This window comes from Heliangelus exortis, chromosome 4, assembly GCF_036169615.1.
Source record: "Heliangelus exortis chromosome 4, bHelExo1.hap1, whole genome shotgun sequence".
Classification (NCBI taxonomy): domain Eukaryota; kingdom Metazoa; phylum Chordata; class Aves; order Apodiformes; family Trochilidae; genus Heliangelus; species Heliangelus exortis.
Window position 1 is genome coordinate 37,615,556 of NC_092425.1, and position 25,599 is coordinate 37,641,154.

The 25,599-nt window shown below is 39.3% G+C and overlaps 1 protein-coding gene across 13 annotated transcripts in view; it reads left to right on the forward strand.

The window, feature by feature from the left end:
* The window catches only part of LDB2 (LIM domain binding 2), a 212,623-nt gene that overhangs the window by 69,704 nt on the left and 117,320 nt on the right, over window positions 1-25,599 (forward strand). For all 13 annotated transcript variants that reach the window (XM_071743886.1, XM_071743888.1, XM_071743890.1 and 10 more), the window contains one exon: window positions 5,126-5,228. In XM_071743886.1, coding sequence (XP_071599987.1) covers window positions 5,126-5,228 — 103 coding nt within the window. The remainder of the gene's footprint in view (window positions 1-5,125; window positions 5,229-25,599) is intronic.

Genomic DNA, 25,599 nt, shown 5'->3' on the forward strand with positions numbered 1-25,599 from the left:
ATATGCATCTTTTGGTACCTCTATGATAACAGCCATTTGACAATATGGGCTTCATATACTGTATGAAATCACATTCTATAGATCACAGAATGTTTTGGGTTGGAAAGGATCTTAAAGATCATCTAATTCCAACCACCCCCTAGAGGGAAGTATTCCACTCTCACTCTGTTCGTGCTGTTTCCAAGAAAATAAATTTAAGACTCAGACTATTGGTATTCCATGTAGGATTTATTTAAATAGCAAAACAACCCTGTGCCAGATCATAAAAATATCATGCATTGCAGGGCCAGACCTACAGATCAGTACTCAAATGTCCAAATGTATATGAAGATATATGGATCCCTATTAATTTGTTACTTCTGTGAATTTTTATCAGAACCTTCAATATGTTGTGTAGACTTGAGAAAGGTCTAATTTAAAGCTAATGGGGAAAGTTATTAGTTTCTTGTATTCAGACATTTTATTTTTAATGTTCTGTCAGTGTGCTCCAAAGGCAAACATTAGCGTCGGGATTTTTTTATGAGAGTTGCCTTGTGAGTTTTGTAATTTGTAATGGCTGTGCAGTTTTTACAGGTGTGCTTAATGGCAAAGTCTCATCTTGAACTGCATTTTGAAAGCTCAAGCATAGTTTGATTTGCTGGGAATGAGAGGAGGAGAGGAATCCCACTCTCTCCTTGGGGAGACAGCAGTTTCCTCATGCAGCGTTAACTTGAAAGAATATGAGAAGTGCACACATTGCCAACAGGAATGTGGACATATAGAGTTCTGAAAATAGTAAGTGTCAATAGGGAAGGGCTGTGGGTGCCAGAAGAAATATATAAGTTCCCAAGGGCACTATCTCTTTTTATTTTTGCCTCGTCCAATGCCAAGCCACATAGGTTGATGCTTAAAATTCAGTTCTTCCCTGGAAAGTGATTAGATTTAAAAAAAAAAAAAAAAAGATTTCATTTCAGAACAGATGTGTTTCCTGTGTGAATTCAGAATTGCAGGTATGACTCATTTTTAAATATAATATTTACACCTGTTATACGTGTGCAGCCAAAAGCGATGTGAGGGGGAAAACAGAAGAATCAGCTTCTGGATGGCTACAAACTATGGAGCTGCCATGATGGGGCAGCTCTGCCTAAGGCTTGGATGTAGTCAGTGGGATTTCTCCATCCACCCCTCATGGGAACACAGTAGCTGTGGTCTGCAGCTCCTTCCCTCTGCAAAAAAACCAGCCTAGAAGTCTGTAACAGGGGATTAAACCACTTAAGCTGCAATGGCAACAAAATTAGCCAATTATTACTCCTTCTGTCCTAGTTTGCCACCAAGAAGTGACTGCTCTTCTTTGGAGCAATCTTTTCATATGGTTGAAAAGTGTCCTCATATTCCCTGTGAGATGCTTCTGTCTTACACAGAACACAACTACATTCTCCTGCCTTGCTTCCTTTGAGTCTTTTGGGGTTTGTTTGCTTGCCTGCTCCTTTGAACTCAGTGTTTCCTGTTGTCTCAGCTAAATTCTTTAAGAGTGGGTGATCCAGACCTGACCACTGTACTCCAAAAGTGGATGGACTGTTCTAGTTGAAGTCTTTCCAGAGATTTATTTGTCCAAGACATTTCTCTTATGTGCAAGAGCAACAGATTGCTTATGTGTTTGCCTTATTATCTGGACCGTTTTCTTAGCCTTTTATTTCCCTTTTGGTATTTTTGCTTTTGTTACTTCATTGAATTTCTTCTTCATTTCAGATAATTTCTGAAACCTATCAAAATCATTTACATTTCCAGTTCTGTCCTGCAAGGTATCTACATCCTCTCTCCATTCTTGTTTCATGTGCTGACTTTTTACATGAGCTCCATTCTGCCTTCCAAAAGTCATTAAACAAAAATAAAGGAATTTGGAGAAAACTCCATAGGCTCGGTTGGCCTTATATTCCAGTTGTAAGATCTATTTTGGTTCAGCAGTCACCATCACAGGCAAGTAGAAAAGCCTCATTTGGCTTGCAAACTCTTAATCAAGTAAGCGTGGAAGGTGCAAAGAAGAACCCAGCTTGACTCTCAGATCACACAGAGAACATGTGGGACCATTAGATGGAAGGGGAAAAAACCCATCATTGCACTTAAAATCTGATTTGCCAAAGAAATCAGAGTAGGGGCAAAATATTGAAACCCTAGGATTCCATTTACTTGGAGAACCTGTTCAGAGTTGAGCCATGCTTCAAATTACAAATAATACCAGGGGTGGAGGGGATCAGAGGGAACAATGACAATTGTGGCAGAAGATGCTTTGCTGCTTGAGTAGCTGGCTACAGCAGCCTGGCATCTTCACTTCTGACCCAAGCTGCTGGCTGGCTCTGCTCTCTTCTCTCCTTTGACCCATTCGGGAAGTTTATTTTAATACAAAATATTTTTAAAGTATTAATTTCTATTTTTTTAATGTTTAGGCCATTATTTCAGTGTTTGAGCGTGTGAGTGCACTACGTGAAAGGGAGGTTGCCATGGTAATTTCTCATTATTGTTGAATAGAAAAATAATTACTCTGGCAAAATCCCCCGTAACCTGTCAGAGCATAAGTTAAAGATGCCTGGGGGCAGCCTTGCCTTCACCATCCCTTTTTTTTTGCAAGAAAAAGGGGGTGATTTTATTATTATTTTTTTAATAATAATTTGATCCTCTTTCAGCTTGGCTAAGGGACACCTCATTTGGTTTTGTTCACCATTTCACTGTGAGGGCCCACCTGTGACAAGGGTGGAGCAGAGAATTAATCAGCAGAGTGTATCCAAGCTTGACAGTGGATTTATGTATTCCATTAAAGGTTTGGGGTTTTCTTATGGGGGTGGAGTGTTGCATTTTCTGTTTTGCCTCTTGCTGACAGAAAATATGCAAAACCATAAGATAAAGACCTTGGGCAGTTTTCAAAAAGTATGCAGACTCTGGATGTTTCATCTGTCCAGGGAGGAAGTCTACAGTAATTCTGTCTCCACATTTTCCTTGCCTTCAGATTTACTGTAAGTGAGAGTGAGTGCAAATATCTGGGGGTTTGAGATGAGGTCTTGCTCTTTCCCTGCTTTTCTCTGCCTTTCCCCCTTGCATTTGCATTCCCACATCCCCTGTGTGATGCTCCCATTTTGCCTCCTGTGTCACTGGGTACTGCGTGAGTAGTTCCCATGATATTCAACTTCTGAGCTAACAAGAGCTGCAAATGTGGCATGTGGCACTTAAATCCTTCCCTCCTCTTTTCCTTCCATATGACATGGCCCAAAATTCCCATCTAAATGATACTGCAAGGCTCTCTTTTGGCAAATGGCAGAGTGGTAGCTCATAATTACTTGTTGGGCAATACACTCTCATATGGGCTTCACCCACTGGGCTGTCCCAAGTGAAGGGTCAGTGCCCAGAGGTGTTTGTCAGGAGTTGCTGAGCTTTTGTTGAACACCATGAATAATCTGTAGTCACCCTGCAGGTCAGTGCAGTGATGCCTCACCTGGGGAAATGCTCATCAGGCTTACACCAGAAAAGAGGAAAGAGCAGTGGCTTCCTGTGACAACAGAATTATGAGACATGGGAAAGGTTTTGGTACCTCTTGGTGTGACTGAATTTTGAACAAGTACCACAGGGCAGTGCCCCTTGATGTCCTTCTGCTGCTGGCTGGGATGAACCTGGGCAAGGAAGGGGAATTCCAGGCTCTGACCCAGCCAAGAAGTTTCTCAGAGCGCTCTGGTAGGACCCTGTCCTTACCATTTCTCCACTGTATGCTTGGCAAAAGTCCAAGTAAATTTGTGATGCAGGAAAGTTAACCTGCTCAGCAGCTTGGAGCAAAATGTCATCAGGAAAACCAGGAACAGAAGTGAAAAAATCCCCCGAGAGTTATTTCTCTACATGTGTAGATGTAATGAATATGATAGATGTTAAACTGGCATTCTGTCTCTGGGTTTTCTTTTGTGTGTGGGTAGAAAAGGTTTTCTGTCTGAGTTCCATATTGCTCAGGCAGTAAGTGCCCACCCCTGCCATGTGGGGGAGAGAGAGGCTCTGAGCAGGGCATCCAGGACAACTTTTCCAGCTTTGCTGCTGATCTGTGTGCTGCAAGTGATTTAAATCTCTGGATCTCAAAGGAGCAGAAGAGACTGCACCAAATGTTTCAAATTCAGCTATTAAATCTCTTTTGAAGGAAACAGTTGGCATGTTCTGTTGTTCCTTGACTTCTGTCTTAAACCCTTACAAGCTGGATCACTTGCACAGGTGCTAAGACACAGAGATTTGGGTGCCACTTGTTGGTCACCCAGGTCTGAAAATGCCTGGTTCAGGTGTCACAGCCACCAGACCAGCTGTACTGGTGTATGCTGGTGTATGCTGGTGTATGCTTCACATTGTTCACTATTGTCCTGGTTTGGGCCAGGATAAAGGTGATTTTCTGTCTTGTACTTTTGCTTTTAGCTAAGTTCTATATATACAACTATATAGCTATATAACTAAAACTGTATAGTCTACAAGTATATTAATAATTGCTGTGTTCCAGCGAGGTTTGTTACTGTAAGCCTTAAGTATACACAGATCACCTTAAAATAGTTCTCCATGTATCACACTGAAAAGTAAAGGTTTCTCACAACAATTAGATTTAAGTAAATAGCTGGTATTTAATGAACATGCTGTAGCACTGTGTTTATATGGGATGCTGTGGAGTGGAATGGCTGTTATATTTACTTTCTAAATAACTTGTCAACTCATGCTGATAATCGGGTTATATACCATTAGAGAATTAAGTACTGAGGGTTTTTTGGTATTAGGACCAAGCATTTGAGACCCACAGTCCATGAAAGGGGGGGAACGTTATAATCACTTCATTTGCAACTCACTTATAAAACAATTTTTAACATTTAAAAAACCACATGTATCATGAGGATGAAAGTTCTTACATAGTGTGCTCAATTAAATCAAAGAGTTCATTACATTATAAACTAAACTTTTTTCTTAATTAGAACTTGAAGCCCATCTACTAAAATAGTTGGAAATACCAGATAAACATCTAAACCCGCAAATCTTAGGTGAAGAAGCACAAACAATGTGTGTTCCTGTCAAATTTCTTTTACAAAGGATGAACAGCTTTTCATTTTGCCTCCTGTTAAGTGAATGATTTGTTGCTTCCTAGGATAGTGACAACCTCTGGTGGGATGCCTTTGCAACTGAATTTTTTGAAGATGATGCAACCTTAACCCTTTCATTTTGTTTGGAAGATGGACCAAAGCGATACAGTAAGAGATGCATTTTTTTGTTCTAATTTTAAGCCTGATTTCTTAAGTATAGTTTATCTGTAGGAGACAGAGGTAAGCCCCACAGTGAGAAACAGTCCCTTGTTTGTATTCAGTGACCACCAAGTTCCATTAAAGAATTGCATGGGTTAAGAATATTTTTTCTTTCTCTCTTTCTCTTTTTTTTTTTTTTTTGGTGGTGTTCCTCTGAATTTTAGTACATGAAAATAGATTCTTTCCTAGTAGGGCAAATAATACAGTATAATATTCAGAATTTTTTAATTAATTTGCTTTGGCTGTGGTTGAATGCTTTGTTATTTTGGTTTCCACAAGCATTTGAGCATTGAGTTTTTTGGGCAAAATTCTTTATAGGAAGGTAACTTTCTGTAGCAAATTTCAGTGTTTTTACTGAATATATATAAATATAACTGTATATTTCTTACATATATATATAAAAGGAATGCAGAAAGTTTGGTAGCTACACCTTACTAGTGTAGCTAATCCTTATTCTATCAGCTGCATGAATTGATGCTGTGTGCACACATTAAGGACCTGCACTGGATATTATCTGAACAGCAGTGGAAGTCCAGAATACTCTCCTCCAAGCACTAAAAGCAAGCTTGAATAAAAGTGAAGCAGGGAATAAATCTGGTATCCATTGCCTGTATACACTGAGCAGGAAAGAGGGGGGAAAAATTCATTGAACAAATTGTTTGAAGGGAATAATTCACTGAGGTTTAGCAACAGAGAGCTAAGTAAACACTGAAAAACTCTATTGCCAATTGTTTCACTCCATAGAGTGACCCCTGCTTCACAGTGACAGCTTGTGCTCTGCTTTCTGCTCTGTTCTTTTTTTGTGAGAGTGCCTGATTGTCAGGGTATCACTCCCATACCTCTAATTCCTTTTATCAATTATCTCAGGTATTTATTTGACAAGTGCTACCTTCTCCTGGGGAAAAAAATAACAGCCCCTTTGAAGGGACGATCTGGGATTAGTGTTGACAGAATTACAGTTTCTTGCCTTTCAAAGCAAGTGATAACTCTGTAAAGGTCCTCAAATTACAGCCTTTAGCAACGTTAGTAACAGCTGATCTGTCCTGATTAGGTTGAGTCAACTTGTCAGATATCAGATTTGCTACTTGTGTTATCAGTCCAGGAGGCACAGAGACATCAGCAAAAAAGCAATTAATGTCCAGTTAGATCAGAGGGAGTTGTGTTTCTGAAAAACAGTGCTGCATATGAAAGAATTTGTCAAAGAATAAAATATTCCTGTTGTCACAAATGGTTGATAATGGTTGTGCTATCTGTAACTGGGGCAGTGTGGTAGGAGGCAATACTCTGGGTCTTAGCATTGCTGCTGCTAAGCATGATTGAGAGATCAAATTATGGTGGGCATGTTTTTTAGAAGCCACTGGTTTTAATTTTTGACCTCTGTACAAACTGGTGTTGTTTTTAGTGGTGTTATTCTCAGCATCTGGAATTCAGGCTCAGTGTACAGGACTCTTTGTATTCGTAGTGAATATTTATGTAGTTCTGAAGTGCAGTATTAGTGATTCTTTCTGACACGAGCAGTATTCCTGTTTAGTGATACTCTAAAGCACATTCTTGAGCTGTTCCAGTCTGGGATCATCATTGCCTGCTCATCAGGTTTTGAGAGCAGATGTAGGGGTGCCAGGTTGTCCGAGTCTCTTCTTGGAGACATCTCCAGCATTGCCTGGGCAGAGTGCTGAGGAGAGGTGGGTGAAGAGCAACCCTCTCTTCCAAACACACATCCAGGAATAGGGAACAGAGCAGTCTGCTTCCCAGGGGATATAAAAATTAGCAGAAAATCACTTCCACCTGAAGCAGGTCCTCACTGAGCACAGACACCTGATGGAGGTCTCCTCTTTTTTTGCCTTCCCAAGCCTGGTGTGTGCTTGCAGCTGTGGAAGGTCTTGGCATCTCCCAAAGATCATAAAGTCACCCAGTACCTTAACTCCAACTAACTGGTGAAATCACTGGCCAGTGGGCTAAGGCTCCTGCTACAGGAGCTAAAGGATGCTGAGTGGTGGCAGCACCAAGTGTGGAGTTTTGGAAGAGGTGAAACAAAAGTGCCTGCTCTCCATCCACACTGTGAGCCAGTTTCCTCCTCAGCCAGCATGCTTGCTCTTCAGTATATGGTGAGCATTAGAAACATCTGAGGAGACTGAGAGGGAAAAGACAAACTGTGCTTCCTCTTGCAGGCAGAAATAGTAATGGAGGAAACTGAGATTAGGCCCTAGAAAAGAGAAAGAGACATACTTTGAGTTGTTCATAGAGCTGAAAATGATGCTGACCTTTTGCCTTGCCAGGATTCAGCTCAATATTGCCTGCCTCTGTCTTAACTTCAGGCTGTGAGAGATTTGCTTACATCTCTGATATTGTTGTGGCTGCCACCTCATTTTCTTTCCTTTGGGCAATGGTTTCCCTCTTTTGGGAACTAAAACGTTCTCTTCTAGATAAACAAACTCCAGAAAAAGTCATGTGTGTGTGCATGTGTGTAGGAAGGATAGTTTTATATTGTCCACAGCCACATTTTTTCTCTCTGTTATGGTGGTTCCCTGTCCTTTTCCCTCCTTGTTCTCAGGAACCATCCAGATCTTGCCTTAAGCTGCTGGGGACCAGGAGAACCACAACATTTTGCCCCAGCTTCCTTCAAACCCTCCCAGACTGTTGCAGGAGAACTTACATTCTCTCTTCTGCTCTTCTCTGCTTTTGGCTGCAGCCCCAAATCCCTCTGGGGGCTTTTTCCTGCTTGCTTTGAACTTTTCCTTTCCATGGATTTCAAATCACAGCCATTTTCCCAGCAGGTTTCTCTGCCCTCTGATCTTACCTGGACAGCCCAACCCCACAGCCAGTGTGAGCACATGAAGCAGCCCTGTAAATAATTGTGTCTTACAAGATTTAAAATAAATATTATTTTTACTTGCCTCCTCTTTCTTTTAATTTCTAATATACAGTTCTGTCCAAGAAATTGTAAGGGCTGTAAGCTCACTTTTTCTTTTTTTTTTTTTTTTTTTTTTTTTTTTTTTTTTTTCTCCTTAGAAAACTAATCTGCTGATTTAAATTCATGGTCCCAAATTGAAGCTTACTGAAAAGCACCAAATATTTTTAGCCTGCCTTTCACCTTATTGTGTTATATACAGCACACCTCCTTATGATGAGAAAAGTGTTTTTCTCCCTTTCTTCTCTCACTGCTGGGACTGCAAGTTTTTTCCTCAACTATCAGCACTGGGATTCTTTAATTTGTAGGGAAAAACAGATATAGGTCAAACTGGGGATTTTAAGTCACTGGGTTATGTTTACTTAACTTGGCACCAGACAGCACCATGTAATGATTCTTGAGGCAGCTTTAAATATTTCTGTGTGTCTGTCTGGCACAGCATGTAAAGATTCTTGGGTTTTCCCTGGGAAGAGTCTGTTAAGCTCAGTGATCCACCACTGCTAATTAATTTGATTACCAGGTTTGTTAGACCTAGCCCAGTTATCTTTGCAGAACATAATTCTGCCCCAGCTCAACTTCTCATGCAGGAATTCTGGTTCAGACCTATAATCCCTGCTGTCCCCATCTTTGCAGCTTTTTGTCTTTTTTCAGTATTTTATTTCTGTAGATGTGAGAGCTTTGCCTTCTGAAATTCTGCCTCTCTAGTACAACATACCAGAAAGAAGATACTGTCTTCTTTCAAACATCCATTGAAAATTTATGTTTTATCCTACTTGTTTATGCCCCTCAGCTATTCTTTTGGTCTGCTATTATCTATGAACCCTACTCATGGTATCAAATTCGATGTTGAAATTGAGTTTTAATGAGAAACCATACAGAAAATAAATATTTGTATTAATGTAACAAAAGTGTAAATTATGTGTGTTTTCTCTAGTCTGGCTTTTTGACTACAATGAGACAGAAAGATCCCACATTCCAGTGCCTAAAGACAGGGAAAGATTCCCAAACCAGAGAGATGGGACCTGTTATAAATTGCACACAATTGCATTCAAGAGAAACTTAAGTAAACCTTCATTTTACAGTAAGAGCAGAAAGAAATTTGCTTTAATTTATAACACCCTGATTTACTGGGTCAAGAAGTAAACAGGATCTAACCAAACCAAACCAAACCAAATAATACTCCTAATGGAGCAGACTTTTTTTTTTTTTTTTCCTGGTTGTGGATAAAACATATTAGTTTCCTGTTAAGAGCCTTCTATCCCTGTAAAAGTGTAAATACCAGACTCTGATCCATTGTTGCCCAGGTTCTTTGTTTCTTAGAGACAAAATATTTCCCTGAACAGATAAGAGAAACAAGTTTGATTGACAGCTCTTAGCAGAGTCTCATCAGCTGCTGTGCTGACAGCCCGGCGATGCGCACGGTGCTGATGTGGTGGGGACTGACAGGTGATTGACAGCCCAAGACTGTGGAGACAGGGAAGATGAGGCATGCTCAGTAAGAATAATGTGCAGTGTTTATGCAGTACTGCAGAGAATAGGAGCCAGAAAGTTAACTCCTTCAGAGCAAAGGGCCACTGTGATGCTGGAGGTTTGCAGTTGCCACTGGACGGAAAATCAGGGCTGCTCTCTGTTTCTCTTCACTAAATGATTTCTGTTTGTGGAGGAGCCTACGTACTGTGAGGAAGCAAAAGCATGAGCTAACACATTTGTAGCTGTTAAAAAAAAAAAAAATGTATTGTAGGTATGATGGAGTCCTCAAAATGGATTTGTTTAAGCCTATAGGTGCAGAATTGTCATTCAGTTTAATTGCCGGGCCAGTGTTAAACGGTGGCAAGAATGTATTAAGAATTTCAGGCACTTTTTAAGGGCTTCTATCACCCAATTTTGTATGGCATTGCCTAATGTTACACTGCAGAAATCTCACGAGGAACAAGCTGAGCTCTTTTGCCCTGTGTATCCCTGGAAAAATATAGTGATTTCAGTTTTATTGCTGCTCTGAATCTGTAGCTGATAATTGAATATGCATTTTGTGTTATAATTGCTATTGCTGTTTGTGTTTGGAATGTACAATATAACTATACTATGCTTTGCATTTCATGCACTTATTGATAAATTTCTCTATTTGGTACATGAACCTTTTTTCTTAATTTTTGATAACTGGAAAGTTTCAGGTACAGTTTTCTGGGCAATAGTTTCGGATTACAGGGAACTTTGGACTAAATGGAAAAATGGCCAGCTTAAAGGGCTTTTTAAGTTTCTCTGTGTGTCTTAAGACTATTTTACAGTCTATCTTAGACTGCAAATTAGTTAGTACATGCACAGCCAGAGTTTCATCAGGTTCTTTCCACCTTTGTCCCTTTTTATTACCTGCTCAATACAGGTAATACCTCAGCCCATTGCTGGATAACTCCTGGGGGTGTAATGGTGAGAAGCTGCATCTAGTGGGCATTTCTTGCAAGCAGGGAACATAGTTTGGGAATAAACAGAGAAAACTTTCCACATATTACCCACTTCCTTAATTATTGTCAAGAAGATGGTTTTGTGAGGCTTGCACACTTTGTTATCACCCCAGGTTTCTATAAAACTGTCTCCTGGCTTCTCTCACATAACTCCTACAGAGAAAATTAAATTTGCCAAATGAAACAGATTGTAGTATTTCCAGGAACATGCTCTGTCTTTTTATTTATTTTTTTTTCCCAGAGAAATTCCAGTCTTTCAACATGATTTAAGCATTTAGGTACAACACAGTAATTTGGCCTAGCTTGGTAAGTGAGACAGAATGTTCTCTGTGACTGCCTGGTCTTTATCTTTATATACAATTCTTCTAGTTTTGTCTTCTTCAAAGTTTCTTGGGAATATGTTTGAGTTTAATTTCAGAACATAGATGAAGTTTTTGCTAAAATCAGGTCAAACAGGGCCACAAATTCCTGTGGACCACCACTAGCACCTTCAAACACACCCCAGTTAATGATTTCTTATTGATTATCACTGCTTCAAACTGGTGTTTTAAGGAGCTCTCAATACATTTTACATATGCACTATTAAAGCTGTCTAATACTACTTTTTATTAACACTGTAAGAAATGCACTAGTCAGTCAAATACAGTACAGGTGTATTACACCTATGCACTTAATTTTATCACCCAAACCTCTGTAAGCTCATCGAAGAATAAAAGGAGATTTGTTTGACAAGACCTATTTTGCATAAACCCATGTCGACTGGCATTAATTACATCCCTTTCACTTCAATCTTCATCAGTTAAATCCTGTTTAGTTTTTTTCACTATTTTGTCTGGGTTGATATCAGGCAAATGTATTACCTTACACAGCTACCTAACTGCCTCATGTCCTTTAAATATCAGCACCATAGTAGTGGATTTTTAAAATTCCCTCCATAGTTTTTTTTTTTGTTCTTTTTTTTGTTCTTCTTTTTTGTTTGTTTGTTCTTTTTTTGTTGTTCTTTTTTTTTCTCTTTTTTTTTTTTTTTCTTTTTTTTTCCTTTTTTTTTCTATTTTATAGGACCAGATGGAAATATGCAAAAGAAACTTAGCTACTGATGGACTGGGAAACACTTTTAGTCTCAAGATCAACATTCTTTCCAAAAGCAAAACAAAAAGCTTATTATATATCAATGTTAACAGCTTTTCTGTTTGCAAATTAAATTAAGTTTTGAATAAAATTCAAGGTCTTTCTTAATTTCTCTTGTCCATACAATCACAGAGTTTTCACTGCCACCTTCGGCATCTAATTCTAATCTCTTATGTTTTTCCAGAATGTTTTTCCCTTTTTTCTCTTTGCCTTGACATTCTGTGTTCATCCTAATTATCAGGATTTTTTCCTTCTGATTATTGCTTTCATTTTTCTGCTAATTTTTATGCCAGAGTTGTTCTCTTTCTCACAGAATAGTTGTGCCATTCGTATATCTTACCAAGGCTCTTTAACAGATTCTTCCTTTTCATGCACAGTTTTTATCTGTGTTTTTTCCCAGTCAGTAAGCTTTAGTATTTTTATCAAAATCCAGTATTTTGAAGCACCAGCTGCATATCTTTTACTGATGGGGATTGCCTTGTCTTTGTCTATACTGAATATATATTTTGGATGGCATTTGTACAGAAACATGTGGTCTGATTGGAGAGTGTCCAGAGGCAAGCAAAAGTCTTGAAAATAAGACTTACTAATTAAAATGAAAGAATTTGGGTTGGTCAGTCTACATGGAAAAAAAGGAGAGGAGAAAATAGGCCCCATAATAACAGGACCCATCAAGGAAAGGCATGTGGTCTGTTTCCATATCCATGATGAGAAAGACAAGAAATTCTGGCCTTAAATTACATTTAAAAATTACATTGTGGGGTTTGTTTCTACCAATATGAAAAACTCTAGGAACAGGTTGCCTGGGGAGGTTGTGGAGCCTCCATCAACCAAGGGGCTGTGTCTGCCCTGGGTCTTTGATTCCCTGGGGCTGCTGGTGCCAGAGCTTGTGCCAGCTCCAGTCCAGTTCAGTCTCAGCCATCACAAGTTCTGCAGTGATTTTCTCATTTTGGTGCTAAATTTTTTTTTTTTTTATTAAAAGCGCCCTACTATTTCTCATTTTTAGCATCATGCTTAATATTTTTTCTAATACTGCTGGCTAGGCAAGACATCCTGCATGACTCTTCCACAGATTTTCTTCAGAGCCTGGATTTTTCTTTTTCTCCCTATTACTGACAGTTTTTGAAGGAATAATTCCTTCTGGTTCCTGATTTGTGATTAGCAGCTCTGAATTAGACCTTCACCTCTGCAGGCTTGTCACTTAGAATAATGTTCCTGTATTTCTGTGTTATTGATACCTTTAAAATACAAGAGAAATTTTTCCTGTGAAGTGTCAGCCACGTGCAACACGTGTGCACATGCACAATCCTGGTTGGGTACTCCATGGAAAGGTTTAGCAGGAAAACTGTCCCATCAACCCCCTTTTCAGATACCTGACAAGTAAATACAAGACTTCAGGTATCTTACAAATGCTTATCTCACCTCAAATCTCTCCTGCTTTTCACTAACCACATTATACACAGCAATTTTGGAGTTCTTATGTCTGTAAAGTGGCACCTGGGAAAGGACTATTAAACTCCTAATGTGAATATTGTGCAATTATAGATAGGATCTAATTGCAATGACACACCAAAAGCCTGGTCAATCAGATTGATTCTGCTGCTGTATAAGCAGATTAAGTGATAAACCATCTTTGGGAGAAATAACAGTATAATAGGACTTGATACATTATAGGAGTCTAGGGGTCTATTCAGAGACCAGGAAGAATAAAGGCAAAATTAACATGGGAGAATCAAAGCAATTTGTGGGCTTTTCCCCTGCCCAATACAAATAATACCTTTGTTGTGATTGGCTTTTGTTCCCTCATTTGGTCCCAATTATGGAGCATTCAGTTCTTTCTCTCTGCTGGAGACAATGTCAGTAAAATGCTGGAAATCTGATGGAAATCCCTGCAAAATAATGGAAATCAATAGCTTTTTACACCAAAATAGTACACAGCTTTTCACTATTACTAACTCAGAGTAAAAGCAGTCAGGAAATACTTCTGCATTTTTTTGTTTTATTTCTTTTATTTCCTCTATTACGTTTTTAGAAGTGAAACACCTCACCTAAGCAATACCATAAAAGAAGTAGAAACCTTATGGCACAACATATTTTCATATTGTCATCTCATTTCTGGACCAAAGAGAAGCATTTAACTAAGTATAATAGTTTCACCCCCAAACACTATAAACTAAAATACTGTGGAGCATACAGGTTGCCTGAAGTTATTAGAAACTAATTTTCTTTTATAGAGCACAGAACAGCTAACGAGTGGACTGTCAGACTTTTCTTTCTTTTGGAATCCTCAGGTGTAGGTGAATCAGAATATTAGTCTTAATGGGGATGGGAGCTTTATGGATATTCTGGTACCTGTGTAAAAATTTGAAAACTCTATATTGTGTATATACACCTAACATTGCAGGTAGTGGAGCTGCAGACCTCATGGCTCTAGGACATCAGCTGGACAAAACCTGCAGGTGCAGATGATCTTTTTAAACTTCAGATAATAAAAAATACAGTGCAAAATATGACCTTTGCCCATAAATTTAATTTTGCAGATACATACGCACAGACACAGACAAATAAAAGTCAGATATACAAATGAGCATCCTAATAAGGTCCTGGGTTTATTACATAAATGTACATGTTTGTGTTTATTGCTCAAATAAAGCTTTAATACTACTTATACATTGTATTTCAGCGATGCAGAAGTGCTGTTCCACATGATGCACCTTATTTTTAGGCACTAGGTATTTACTGTAGTGCAATATTTTTAAACGGCTCAGGAGAATACAATATGCAACATCACCAAAAATTATGAAGTCTTTATAGAAATACATTTAAACCAGGTCAGCTGCAGCACCATGATTAGTAGAAGGAGAGCCAAAAGCTGATTCTGGACACTGAGATACAGCTCCCAATTCCATATTGGAAATTTCCTTGAATGACTGTAGTAATGAATTAATTCTTTTAAAGTCTGCTATGTATGAGGAGTCTGAGATACTATACAGTGGCTATCATTTTTTATCATATTGAATTCTGCAGTCCAAATTATATTAGCTTTAAAATGCTGCTGACATTTTGCTGTTCCACTATTCTAATCCATACAGATTTTTATATCATAGTATTTTAAGTTCATGCTGGTGCATATAGCAGCGTAAGCAGTGCCTTACATTTCTCAGTTCTTTCTCAGAGAAGTAGCTTCTGTGGAGTATTAGTTTAGGATTTTTCAAGACAAATGCAGCCAATATTTAGGTACTAATAAAAGTTTACATCAGAGAGGACAATTTATAGGAATATATATTGGATTTGGAGCAGAGTGATTGAGATTTGTGGTACCCTTTTGGTTTTGTGGAGTTCAAACTACGCTTCTACTGAGCTCTGGGGAATATTCTGTCTTTGGAAGGACATTGTTCAATGCCCAGGGAGAAGTGGTGATCCAGATCCAGTATTCCAGAGCTGCTCTTTTTGGAAGGATGTTAAGCTCCAGGGCATTGAAAGCAAGTATTGGTACCTTGGATTTATATTGTATGGGAAAACCCAGAGGAGCAGTCTTGTGATGCACTAGAGGTGGTCTGGGCTCCCAATTAACTAATGCTGCAGGGTGTGGAGTTACCTGCAACCTTATCCTCTCCATCCTCTCCAAATTTGCTTTTTGTCAAGGTGTGTGTGGGTCATCATTCCCTGGTGAGGAATGTTCATTTCTCAAGGGTGCTATCACAGCCTCCTGAGCATTGGGCAAGAGTCTTGCTGATGTCTCTTCCACATCTCTGCTCCAGAATAAGCTGCTCACCTGTAAGGATGCTCCTTCAGCCAAAGAGGCTTGCACCCTCTCTACAGTGTCCTGGAAGTGCAACTCCTTCACTATCAATGTATTCTCATACCATTCAGCTTGAAACAGCTGCTTTTCATCTTCTAAGCCTAGGAGTTTGCCATTTTGGATGTGATGGAGGAATGTGTGCTGAGAAACACCAGTGGGCAGTTCTTTGTTCAGAAGCAGCTTTTGAGGCAACATCCTCTGTGGAGTTCTCTGGAAGCCTGCAAGTAGATGTTGACCATACTGTTGTACCTTTTAAAAATCCATTACAGCTCCCATCTCCATATGGCTATCAAAAAGGCTTTTATAGAGAATTTTATCTAGTCCAGAAATATTAGAATACTCTGTAATTCAATTTTATTTTTGTCTTTAATGTCTGGACCTGAATTAATAAGGGCATTACTTTTCATCCTGATATCAATCTTGTTCCTTTCATTCAGGTCCAAATTCCTTTGTAGTACGTGACTTAATTCACTGAAATGAGGTAAAATGAAACCCTCATCCAGGGAGCATTAAACTAACATATTTTTGGTGGCACATGTGATAGTAACAGCCTGCTGTACAACTGTTAGTGTTTCCCTTCCTTCTTTTAGTTGCTCAGAGATTTTAAAACTTTTTTCACCCTCAAGAACTGATAATATTTGTATTTATTCCTCCCCCCCCCTCCTCACCTTTCAGCCTTAAGGGAAATAATTTCATTCATCATTAAATGAGATTAGAGAGATTGAATATACACTTTTCTTTCATAAAATTGAGTCCCTATGCTGTTGGTTTTTTAAGAAACCCTGAACTCAAACTAGCTTGGTATTCCCTCACTGAGGATCAGTGCTTTCTTTTGTGGCAAATTAACTTTGATTTGACAGCTATTTTTGTTTCAAGATTGTATGCACACCAGCATTTCTGCTGAGGCTTGGCTCTTAGGGACAGTTGCACATGCATGGCTGGCTGTGCATCAGATTCTGTTATCCAAAGGGATGCTCCAGGTCATGGTTATTTAAAAGGAAAAGAAAAGAACAAAGTTCAGGCAAAGACATGCTGAACTAGAACATGGCTTTGCACCAAGAAAATGTTTATCAAGTTGGAAAACAAAGAAGTATCTGCCCTTTCTCTACTCTTTCTATTCAATATTCTGCTTTTCTTCACCATGCATGCACAATTAAATGGATTGAACTGCTTAACAGTTTTAGAATGAAAATGAAACAGAGGATATTTTATGCTGAGAGAAGGGTTTAACTTAGCTTCACAAAACGTGCAACACCTGCAATGTAAATCTGTGTAAAACTTGAGAACTGTATTCTGGTAGGTAGAAGGTGCTTGAGGAAAAAGGAAAAGTCTGGAAAACACATTCCAGCTTGGTGATCCTGTATCTTCAGCCACCTTCAGAAAGGCAGGGTTTGTCCTGTTAGCATTCTCAGGGGCATCTTGATGGTTTAAGGTTATAATCTGCTGTGCTGGGAGCTGGAGGGTACTTTGGCATCATTGGCATCAGCAAGCAGTGCAGTGCAGTAGGAGAGGACCTGAAGAGCAAAACAGCTCTTGTTGAGGACTTGATTTCCACACCAAAGTTCTATTGCAGAGGTTTAGTTTAGACCAGGTTGAGTCCAGTAAACTAAATGCCTGCCAATGGGGTCCATCTCATCCCTCTTGTGAAGGGAATCCAATAAACCAAAGTAGGGTGATGAAGCCACTGGCTTCAGAGAACTGATCCTTAACTGATCTTAAAAGTGAGTGTGAATTTTACTCTGGAAGGAGCTCCTTTGTGGTGATGCCTTCATTAGACATCCTGCCAGGTTCCACGTCTGGCATCCTGGGGAAAAAGTTGGTTTAATATTACTTTTGATATAATTTATAGTATAGAGGAAATAATTTTTCTTCCTTTCTTCCCTTGCTTCCAAAAAAATTATGTTACTCCTGGAGAAGTCTGGTCTTCAGCTCCATGACAATGCTCTTCTCTGGGCTGGTGGCAATTCCTCTTTCCCAGACATCTACTTGATTATTTTGTGTTTGGGGGTTTTTCTATGGAATTTTTTTTTTTTTTTTTTTTTTTTTGTCACCTCCCTTCCTTTCCATTTCCTTTGTGAGGTTTGCAGCCTTGCTCCTCAGCTGTGTCTCTGCCCCTCCAGGGCTGCTGAGCTCCTGTGGGCTGAGGCTCTGCAGTAGTTGGGTTTTTCTGCCCCAGTCTCACTTCCCCCATGTTGGGACAAGAAATTAACCCCAGCTGTCAGCTCTAGAGTGTTGTATGGAAACCTCATTGCTCAGGGAATGGAGTCATATGTGTTCTTGGCATACTTTGAAAGCCACTCTTACATACCCAAATGCTGCCTTCTGAAGCTTCTTTTCCCCCATTGATTCTCTTTAATAATAACAAAGATAAAAGACCGACTTAATATCTGATGGTGTGATTCCACAGTGTAGAGCTGATACAATAAATGTAACTTTAGCTGCTCCTAGCAATAGATTTTCAAAAGAATATAACCAATTTGCCAGCAGAAATAATGTGGACTGCCAGGACTTCAAATTAGTGTTAATATACCTTGATATGTCTTTTGATTGTAGAAGGGTGCACACATATATTTAGCTTGTACTAAATTTATATCCTATCAGATTTGTTTGTGCAAATATATGTGAGGATGTAATTACAGTCTGCATTGCTGCAATACAGATGTGCAGGGAAGCAGAAATAAGATTGTGCTGTTGGCTTCAATTTGAGCATCACCCAGCATCTGAGCACACTGCAATGCAACATCAGCTTTTGGTGAAGCTTTTGCTGCTCCTGCTGGAATTAGGATCAATAACTCTTTTTTTTTGGCAAGTCACTGCTGTCCAAAACCCAGTTAGGTGGACATGGTCATTCTGATCGGTGCATAGGACACCAACAGCAAACAGAATAAAATAAAATAAATTAAATTAAGAATTGAATTTTTGCCTGGAAGTAATGTCCATGGGGAACATGAGCTGCTATGGAAAATGACAGTGGAGCTTCTCAACAGGAGTGGTCAGTGAGAGCTGTGATACAAGTACACAGAGCCAGAGCATCCTCTGGACCTGGCCACCACTACTGCATCTTGATACAGGAGAAAATGAAGTAGTGTTCTGTAAGTAAGTTAGCAAGGACCAGCTATCTCCTTGCTTTTTATCAGTACAAAATGGCCATTTTAGGATAAAAAGGACTGACTCAGCAGGTAGATGTCCTTCTGGAAAGGAGGAGAATGCCCCTATATGATTTTTTTTTTTTGCTTGTTTGTATACTGAATCATGAGACAGTCGTTCAATTCTGTCTAAGCTGAATGATTGCTTAAGGACATTTTAGTATCTACTGTAAGTGCTAGTTAATATGCAGAGACAATAAACAAGAATATTATTTACAGAGAGCATGTTAAAACCATTTTAAAGCACGACTTTAATGAGATAATATTGACATGTGAGAATTTTCATGCTTGCACATCTTTCTAATTGAGTATTCCACTTTTGCCAATTCTTTTTTAAAGTCAGGGTTATTGCAATTGCACAGCATTAATAATTTTTTCTCATTAAACTGATACATCTACTCACCAGACTAGAACACATTTCTCTAAACCTGTTAGTGGGTTCTTAACTATACTTCTGTGTGTTTTGAATTTGCAAGCAAAAGTCAGCAGTATTGAAAGGGACAACCATGAGTTTTTGACCATGGAATTTTGAAACAGTTCTAATACTAGAGAAAAAGAGCTGGGAGCCTGGATCAGATAGCTGTGTTATGGTAGTATGGACAGTTTTTCATGCACACATTGCCATCTAATTTTTATTCTCACTGAAGAACATTATAGAATTCTTTTTGCAAGCTTTTCATGTGTTAGTCTTTCTCTTTTCCTTCTTTATACAGCCATAGTTATATTCTGATCTTTGTCACTGGTTTACTGTATGAAAGGTTCTTTTTGACATGCCTAAATAGTTAGGAAAGAAAGAAACAACAAGAAAGTATAACCTGAGTATGGTCATTATATTCAAGTCAACAATATTCAGGATTAACACTGCTTTTGGTTTCCACTCAAGTGTTTACCTATGCAATGATGAGGCAAGGGGGCAGAGACAAAATTTTCAGGGGCAGAGAAAAATTACAGTGATTTCTAGAAGTGTTCATGTAAAATTCTCATTAATATAACCATGACTGCCATTGTATATATGCAGCCATTCAAGGAAAATAAAAACTGCTATTAAAAACACTGTGCTGTGTATTTAGGGTCCCACCATCACTTCTGAAACTTAATCCTGAAAGTTAAACTTTTGCTTTTTTGCTGTTCCCAGGTTTCTTAACCAACCAACTTCTTAAAATGTCATGCAAATACAGCTTTCATGTTTGAAAAGCAGTCTAGGAAAGGTAATATTTGATTAATTACACGAGTAAATCTCCTATTCCAGACAACGTAGCAGAATGTATTTTATGCAAAAAATATGAAAATGCATGGTTCATCTAAAACAAAGGTAGGCCAAACCAGCAGTAACTATAAGTCTTTTTGTAAGTTCACAGTAGTACAGTGATTCTCTTTAATTTGATAATTACCCTGTTAAGCTGGTGTCCAGCTAGCTCTGCATCTTTTAAAGGAAAAAAAATGCTCATTAATTCGTGGCAGAGCTCCAGCACTCTTTATCAAAATATTGGTCTGGAGATTTAGATGAGTTTTAGATTTTCTGGATGAAGTAAGCAGCTCTGTCTCAGTTTCCCCCTGGATCATTTGCCACTCTCTTTTTCCATTTCTCATCTCTACTCTTCTGCCCTCCTTAGTTGCCTGTGCTTGGATGAGTTCTGCCCAGTGCTGCATCAATGGCAAGAACTTGTCTTGCCCTTTCTCCTTGCAAAACAAAGAGTAGGTGATTTTTACATTTTCTTTGCTTGTTCATTTCCCTTCTAACTTTGTTTGTTAAGATTAAAAAAAAAAAAACAACAAACCAAAAAACCAATAAACAATATATGCCACCTTTTTAACTCCTTACATATTTTTCTGAGTAGAGTGAGATGTGGTTCGTGTTGCAGGGATGGCAGGTAACACAAGAATCCTTTAACAAAACATGTGGAAGTTTCCTTGGATGTAGTGAGAATGGCTACAAATCCTCAAGGGAAGTTTATTCCCTTCTTTGATATTGCCAAAGATATTTCAATTATGTTTGGTGGGATTGCTGAGAGCTGTTGACAGATCGGTGGAAACCTTTGTTAAAAGTTACATTTTCTGCTTTTTTCTTCCTCTGGAAGAAATCTGACTTCCTGTTTCACATCCTAGGTGCCTCCTGCTCACTGAGAATAGCAGCAATCAGGTTTATCCTGTTGCTGAACTAGCTTAAATGTAGACATCTGTAAAGAGCAATAATGAATCTCAGCTAATATCCTGTTTATTCTTGCAAAGCTTTTGTATAGATTCCTTTGCTGTCACTGAAGGTGCTTTTATGATTTCTGTAATGTATTTCTCTTTCAAAACAGCAGAGAAGCTTTCATCTCTCTGCCATCATTACTATTTACAATTGCAGTGGCACTAAAGATGATCTTCCTCAAGATTCCAATCCCCAGTATTTTCTCAGGCATTTCAAAACTGCCAGAAGTTATTTCAAGGATAATACATTTAATATAGACTATTAAATCTGATGCCTTGAGTTCCTGAAGACATGTCAGGAGTGACTCAGGCTCTTATTTGTTTTCCCACGGACCACATGAGAGCATCCTTTTATTTGAAATCAACCCAATTTTACCCATTGCCAAAAGTGCAATGAAAATTAGTTCAGGATGGCTGAAAGGTCATAAGATGTTTTGCTAAAGGTATATCTCATCAGCTTTCTCCACCCAGTGCTCAAGACATGCTGAAGAGTAGGAAAGTCCAATTTTCTACTTAAAGAAGAAAAAAAAAAAAAAGGAGCATAGGGTTGGGTTCTACTTTGTTTTTGCTTAACTTGACACCTTAAGTAGTCAGTTCTTTTTTGATTTTGTATGGCAGCTGAGTGCCCAATTCCCTCATCTGCTTGCACATCCTGACCTTGCACATAATCTGAGACTGTGAAGGAGGGAGAGGGCAGGAGGGGGCTCTGGCCTCTTGGATCTCCCTTGGGAATGTCTCATGACCCTTCCCAGCTCCTGAACTGCCAGGGCATTGTACCATGCTACATGACATCCAGAAAGGGCCTCTCTGCTGTAATTCCCATGTGGATGGAAGCTGAACTGGCCCTAGCAACTCCTTCCTGCCTCTTGGAAGAAGGAACCAGCCCTTTGTGGTGGTCAGGAACAGCAGCAGCCACGAGCTGAGGCTGCCTTCCCATCACTGCTCACATCTATGCCTATAGTTCCAAGGATCCCTGAAATGCTTTGGAAATAGTCCTTTACTAACTCATCCCACCCAACTGAGCCATCTGTTTGAAGGTGTCTGAATTTAGACCTGTTAGAAGGTAGCAGATAAAGCTCCAAGGAGACCTTCTAGAAGCCTTCCAGTACCTGAAGGGATCTTACAGGAAAGCTGGGGAGGGAATTTTTACGGAGGCATTCAGTGATAGGACAAGGGGGAATGGCTTTAAACTGGGAGAGATTTAGGTTAGACATTAGGAAGAAATTCTTTAGGGTGAGGGTGGTGAGACACTGGCACAGGTTGCCCAGGGAAGTTGTGGCACCCAGCATCTGGGAAGCTGTGGCTGCCCCATCCCTGGAAGTGTTGGACCCCAGGTTGGATGGGACTTGGAGCAACCTGGTCTGGTGGGAGGTGTCCCTGCCCATGAAAAGGGGTTGGAATTGGGTGATCTTCATGGTCACTTCCAAAAATACCATTCTCTGGTTCTGTGATCATTTGTCTGGTCTGGCGTTGGGTATTTTACTTTTTTAATTTAGGTCAAAGTAAGAAATCTCCCAGAAGATTCAGCATGGGCCTTACATCCCTGTTCAAAGAGCAGTGCATTGCCAGGCAGAATTGTACTGAAGATCACCTGCCTGTCACTTGATATTTGGTCAGACTGGGCTATTATAAATTTAGCAGGACACTGGAATTCCTCAGTGCCACCTCTGTAGGCAGAAATCTCTCTGTTTGGAATTAGAAGGATGCTGCACTTTCGAATCTCAGAAAGTGTCAGGGTCCTCAAAAACAAAAGCCACAGGTGGGAAGAGTTTTTATGTTCTCATTTCTTCAGTATCTGCACAGCTGAGCCCCTCCAAGCTCTCTATTACCTGCTGCTTCACCCTCTCCTTCCCAGTGCATGGAAGGAGTTGGGAGGCCCAGAGGTGAAAATGGGACTTGAGGGACATTTGGTAAGTGGAAGAATGAAGGATGAAGTTTGTAGTGTGTCTCAGTGGGGTAAACACTGGAGAAGAAGGTAGGAGAAGAAGAGCCCCTCAATATTTGGTGTGTTCATTTCTAAGAGGCACTTGGGGATCACTATTGGTCCTCCCCAGACTGTGGGGAGTGTTTTTTTGAGTAAACATCAAGGTGGAATTTTCTTATTTATCTAATTTTTGAGTGTTCTGGGGTCTTATCTTTTGTTGAAGGCAACACAGTGAGCTGGGTAAGTGCTTTTCTAAAAAATCTGAAAATAATGAGTCCAAGATGAATTGTCTTGGACTGGAGCTAGATATAGATGCCGGGAGGAAAATACAAAACCTGTGAGCTCTGATCCCTGAACTTTCACTACAAAATCAGTTTTTTTTTTCTTTAGATTACCCTTCCCAAAGTTTTAAACAAGATGCTGTGTAGTTAGAAAATTATTTCTGTAGTTAATCTCTTCTTTCACTATTATTTAATTCACTTTTTTTTTTTTCTTTTTTTCTTTTTTTTCCTGCTATTGCCACTGTTGCCACATTTTGCCTCACTTTAGTGAGAAGGCACTGAAATAGCATGGGAACTGCTGTTTTCTCAGGATCCAGAAAACTGTCAAATACCACACTAAGTTATTTATCTTTCTAGGACATCCAATCTTATTTTAAGATCTGAGCCAATGAGCTCTAACTACGTAACCAAAAATTTGAAAGCCTACATGATCTAAACTGGACCTCTTGTGAGTTGTATATTACCATAAAGCACAAAGCAGATATTTTTCTTTTGCTGCAAGTATTGCTTGAAGTCTGAGAAGAATTCACAGAACTTGCATGGGAAAAGAAGCCTCCCTTCTGCATCAGCATCATTAATCCCACATTTTCTACAGCAAAATACAAATTAATTTTATGTAGTGCAGAGCTAAAAATCAAAGGTAATAAAACCTTGCAGGTTACTGCTAATCTTCTACTGTATGTCTGGCTGCATCACATTATCCATGGTGAAAAGACAATTTCCATTTCAGCACACAGTCATTTTCAGCTTTTTATCATATAACCTCTTGTTTTGATGAGGAAAATTACCATGCTCTCATTTATTTTGTCTCTGCCACTTTTATCATCCCAGAAGTTAAAAATTCTGTAGCCAATGATTCCTGTCCAATAGCTGTTCTGAGAGTTTAGGCTTTTACATACCTTTTTAGTGAGATTTTTATTCTTTAATTCATAACCAAAAGCTACTGTAGAAAATACTGTACAAACAATGTATTGTGTGTGCAAAGAAAAACCTGCTGCCTTCTGCTGTGACTTGTTACTCCTCAGCATGGAGAAGGTCTAAGGGATGCAGCTAGAAGGATCAAAATCTGACAGATTTGTTCTACTGGACAATTCCAGCTGCTTTCTTTGTCTGTCCTAAACACTGACACATTGGGGACAGGTATTTGGCAGCTCACAATGCCTTTCCACATGCACATGGACTGGGAGTTCTCTCAACACTAAAGACTTTCTGGTTTGTCCTCTTGCACATGGAAGTCCACATACATCTGAGGCAGAATTTGATGGAGTGAATTTTGGTGCTGATGTTTGCAAGAAAGGGTTTGTCTTTACTTGCAACACCAGTCTCACTTAATTTGTTCTCTTTCTTGTATCTACATTCCTTATTACTGAGGCAGAGCTTGAGTGTTACTGTGAGGATGATGACCATGGCCAACAGGTTTCAACAAGAGAGTCCTAGAATATGTTCTGGAACATGTATTTAAGGTCCTTTAAAATTGTCCTTGTTTTCAGTGTTCTAAAGCACCTAATTTTCCACAATGTCAGTGAAAAGTTTCTTGCATGGTCAAGGGGAGGATTGCCATAGGCACACAGGGGAGATAAATGTCTCACCTGTGTGAAAAGCTGGTGTGAGGTAAGAGCAAATCTTTCTTTGCTTTTAAGAGCAAATCTTTGCCATGATAAAAGCTGCTCATGCAAATAACGTTTTCACCCATTCATATTTTAGCATCCAGGATACCTTTGGTCTGTATTTCAAAGTTTCTTAGAGGTGAGGAAGCTGAGGAGGAGGCAGAAAATAAATGTTGGTGTCTCCATTATTAAAGGACTGATAGAAAAGGGCAGTGGTTGTTCAGTGACATGGCACTTGTGCATTGATTTGTGAGATTAAACTCTTAGTGATTCACAGCTGTCTCATTTTGGATAGGAGAGGGGTAACCATTGAGGGTTTTGTGAAGGACTCTGCCTCTTCCATCCCATTTCTTCATTCACATCTTTTGGGGAAGCAGTGACAGTCAATGTAGACAGCATCATCTTGCCTAAGTCTGTCAGTTGTCTTGTAACGTTAGGTACCCATCTAAATACATGGCTAAGGAAGTAATTGAATGAATACAATAATTGTATTAGCTGACACAAAAAGCAACTTCTACACTTGTTTCCCCTAGAGAAATGCCATGACATTTGTGTAGATGTGAATTAAAAATGCTTTATAGATAGATCCTGGACTTCTGAGCTCTGCTGAGAATGGAATATATCTAGCTGTCAAAAACAGTAACAAAAATGAAGCAGTGAGGAGGCAGATCTGTCATTCAGACTGATTGGGCTTACATACATTCAGCACTTTCTGTATCTTGCACTAAGCAGTATTTGATTGTCTGGGTGGCCTTTATCAACTGTTCAGCTGACACAAGGCCAGTGCAGACTGGGCTAACAGGCTGTGAATTACCTTGCTATGAGTCCTCAGGCACCCCAGGGCAGCTGCTAAAAGCTGAATAAGATTCACC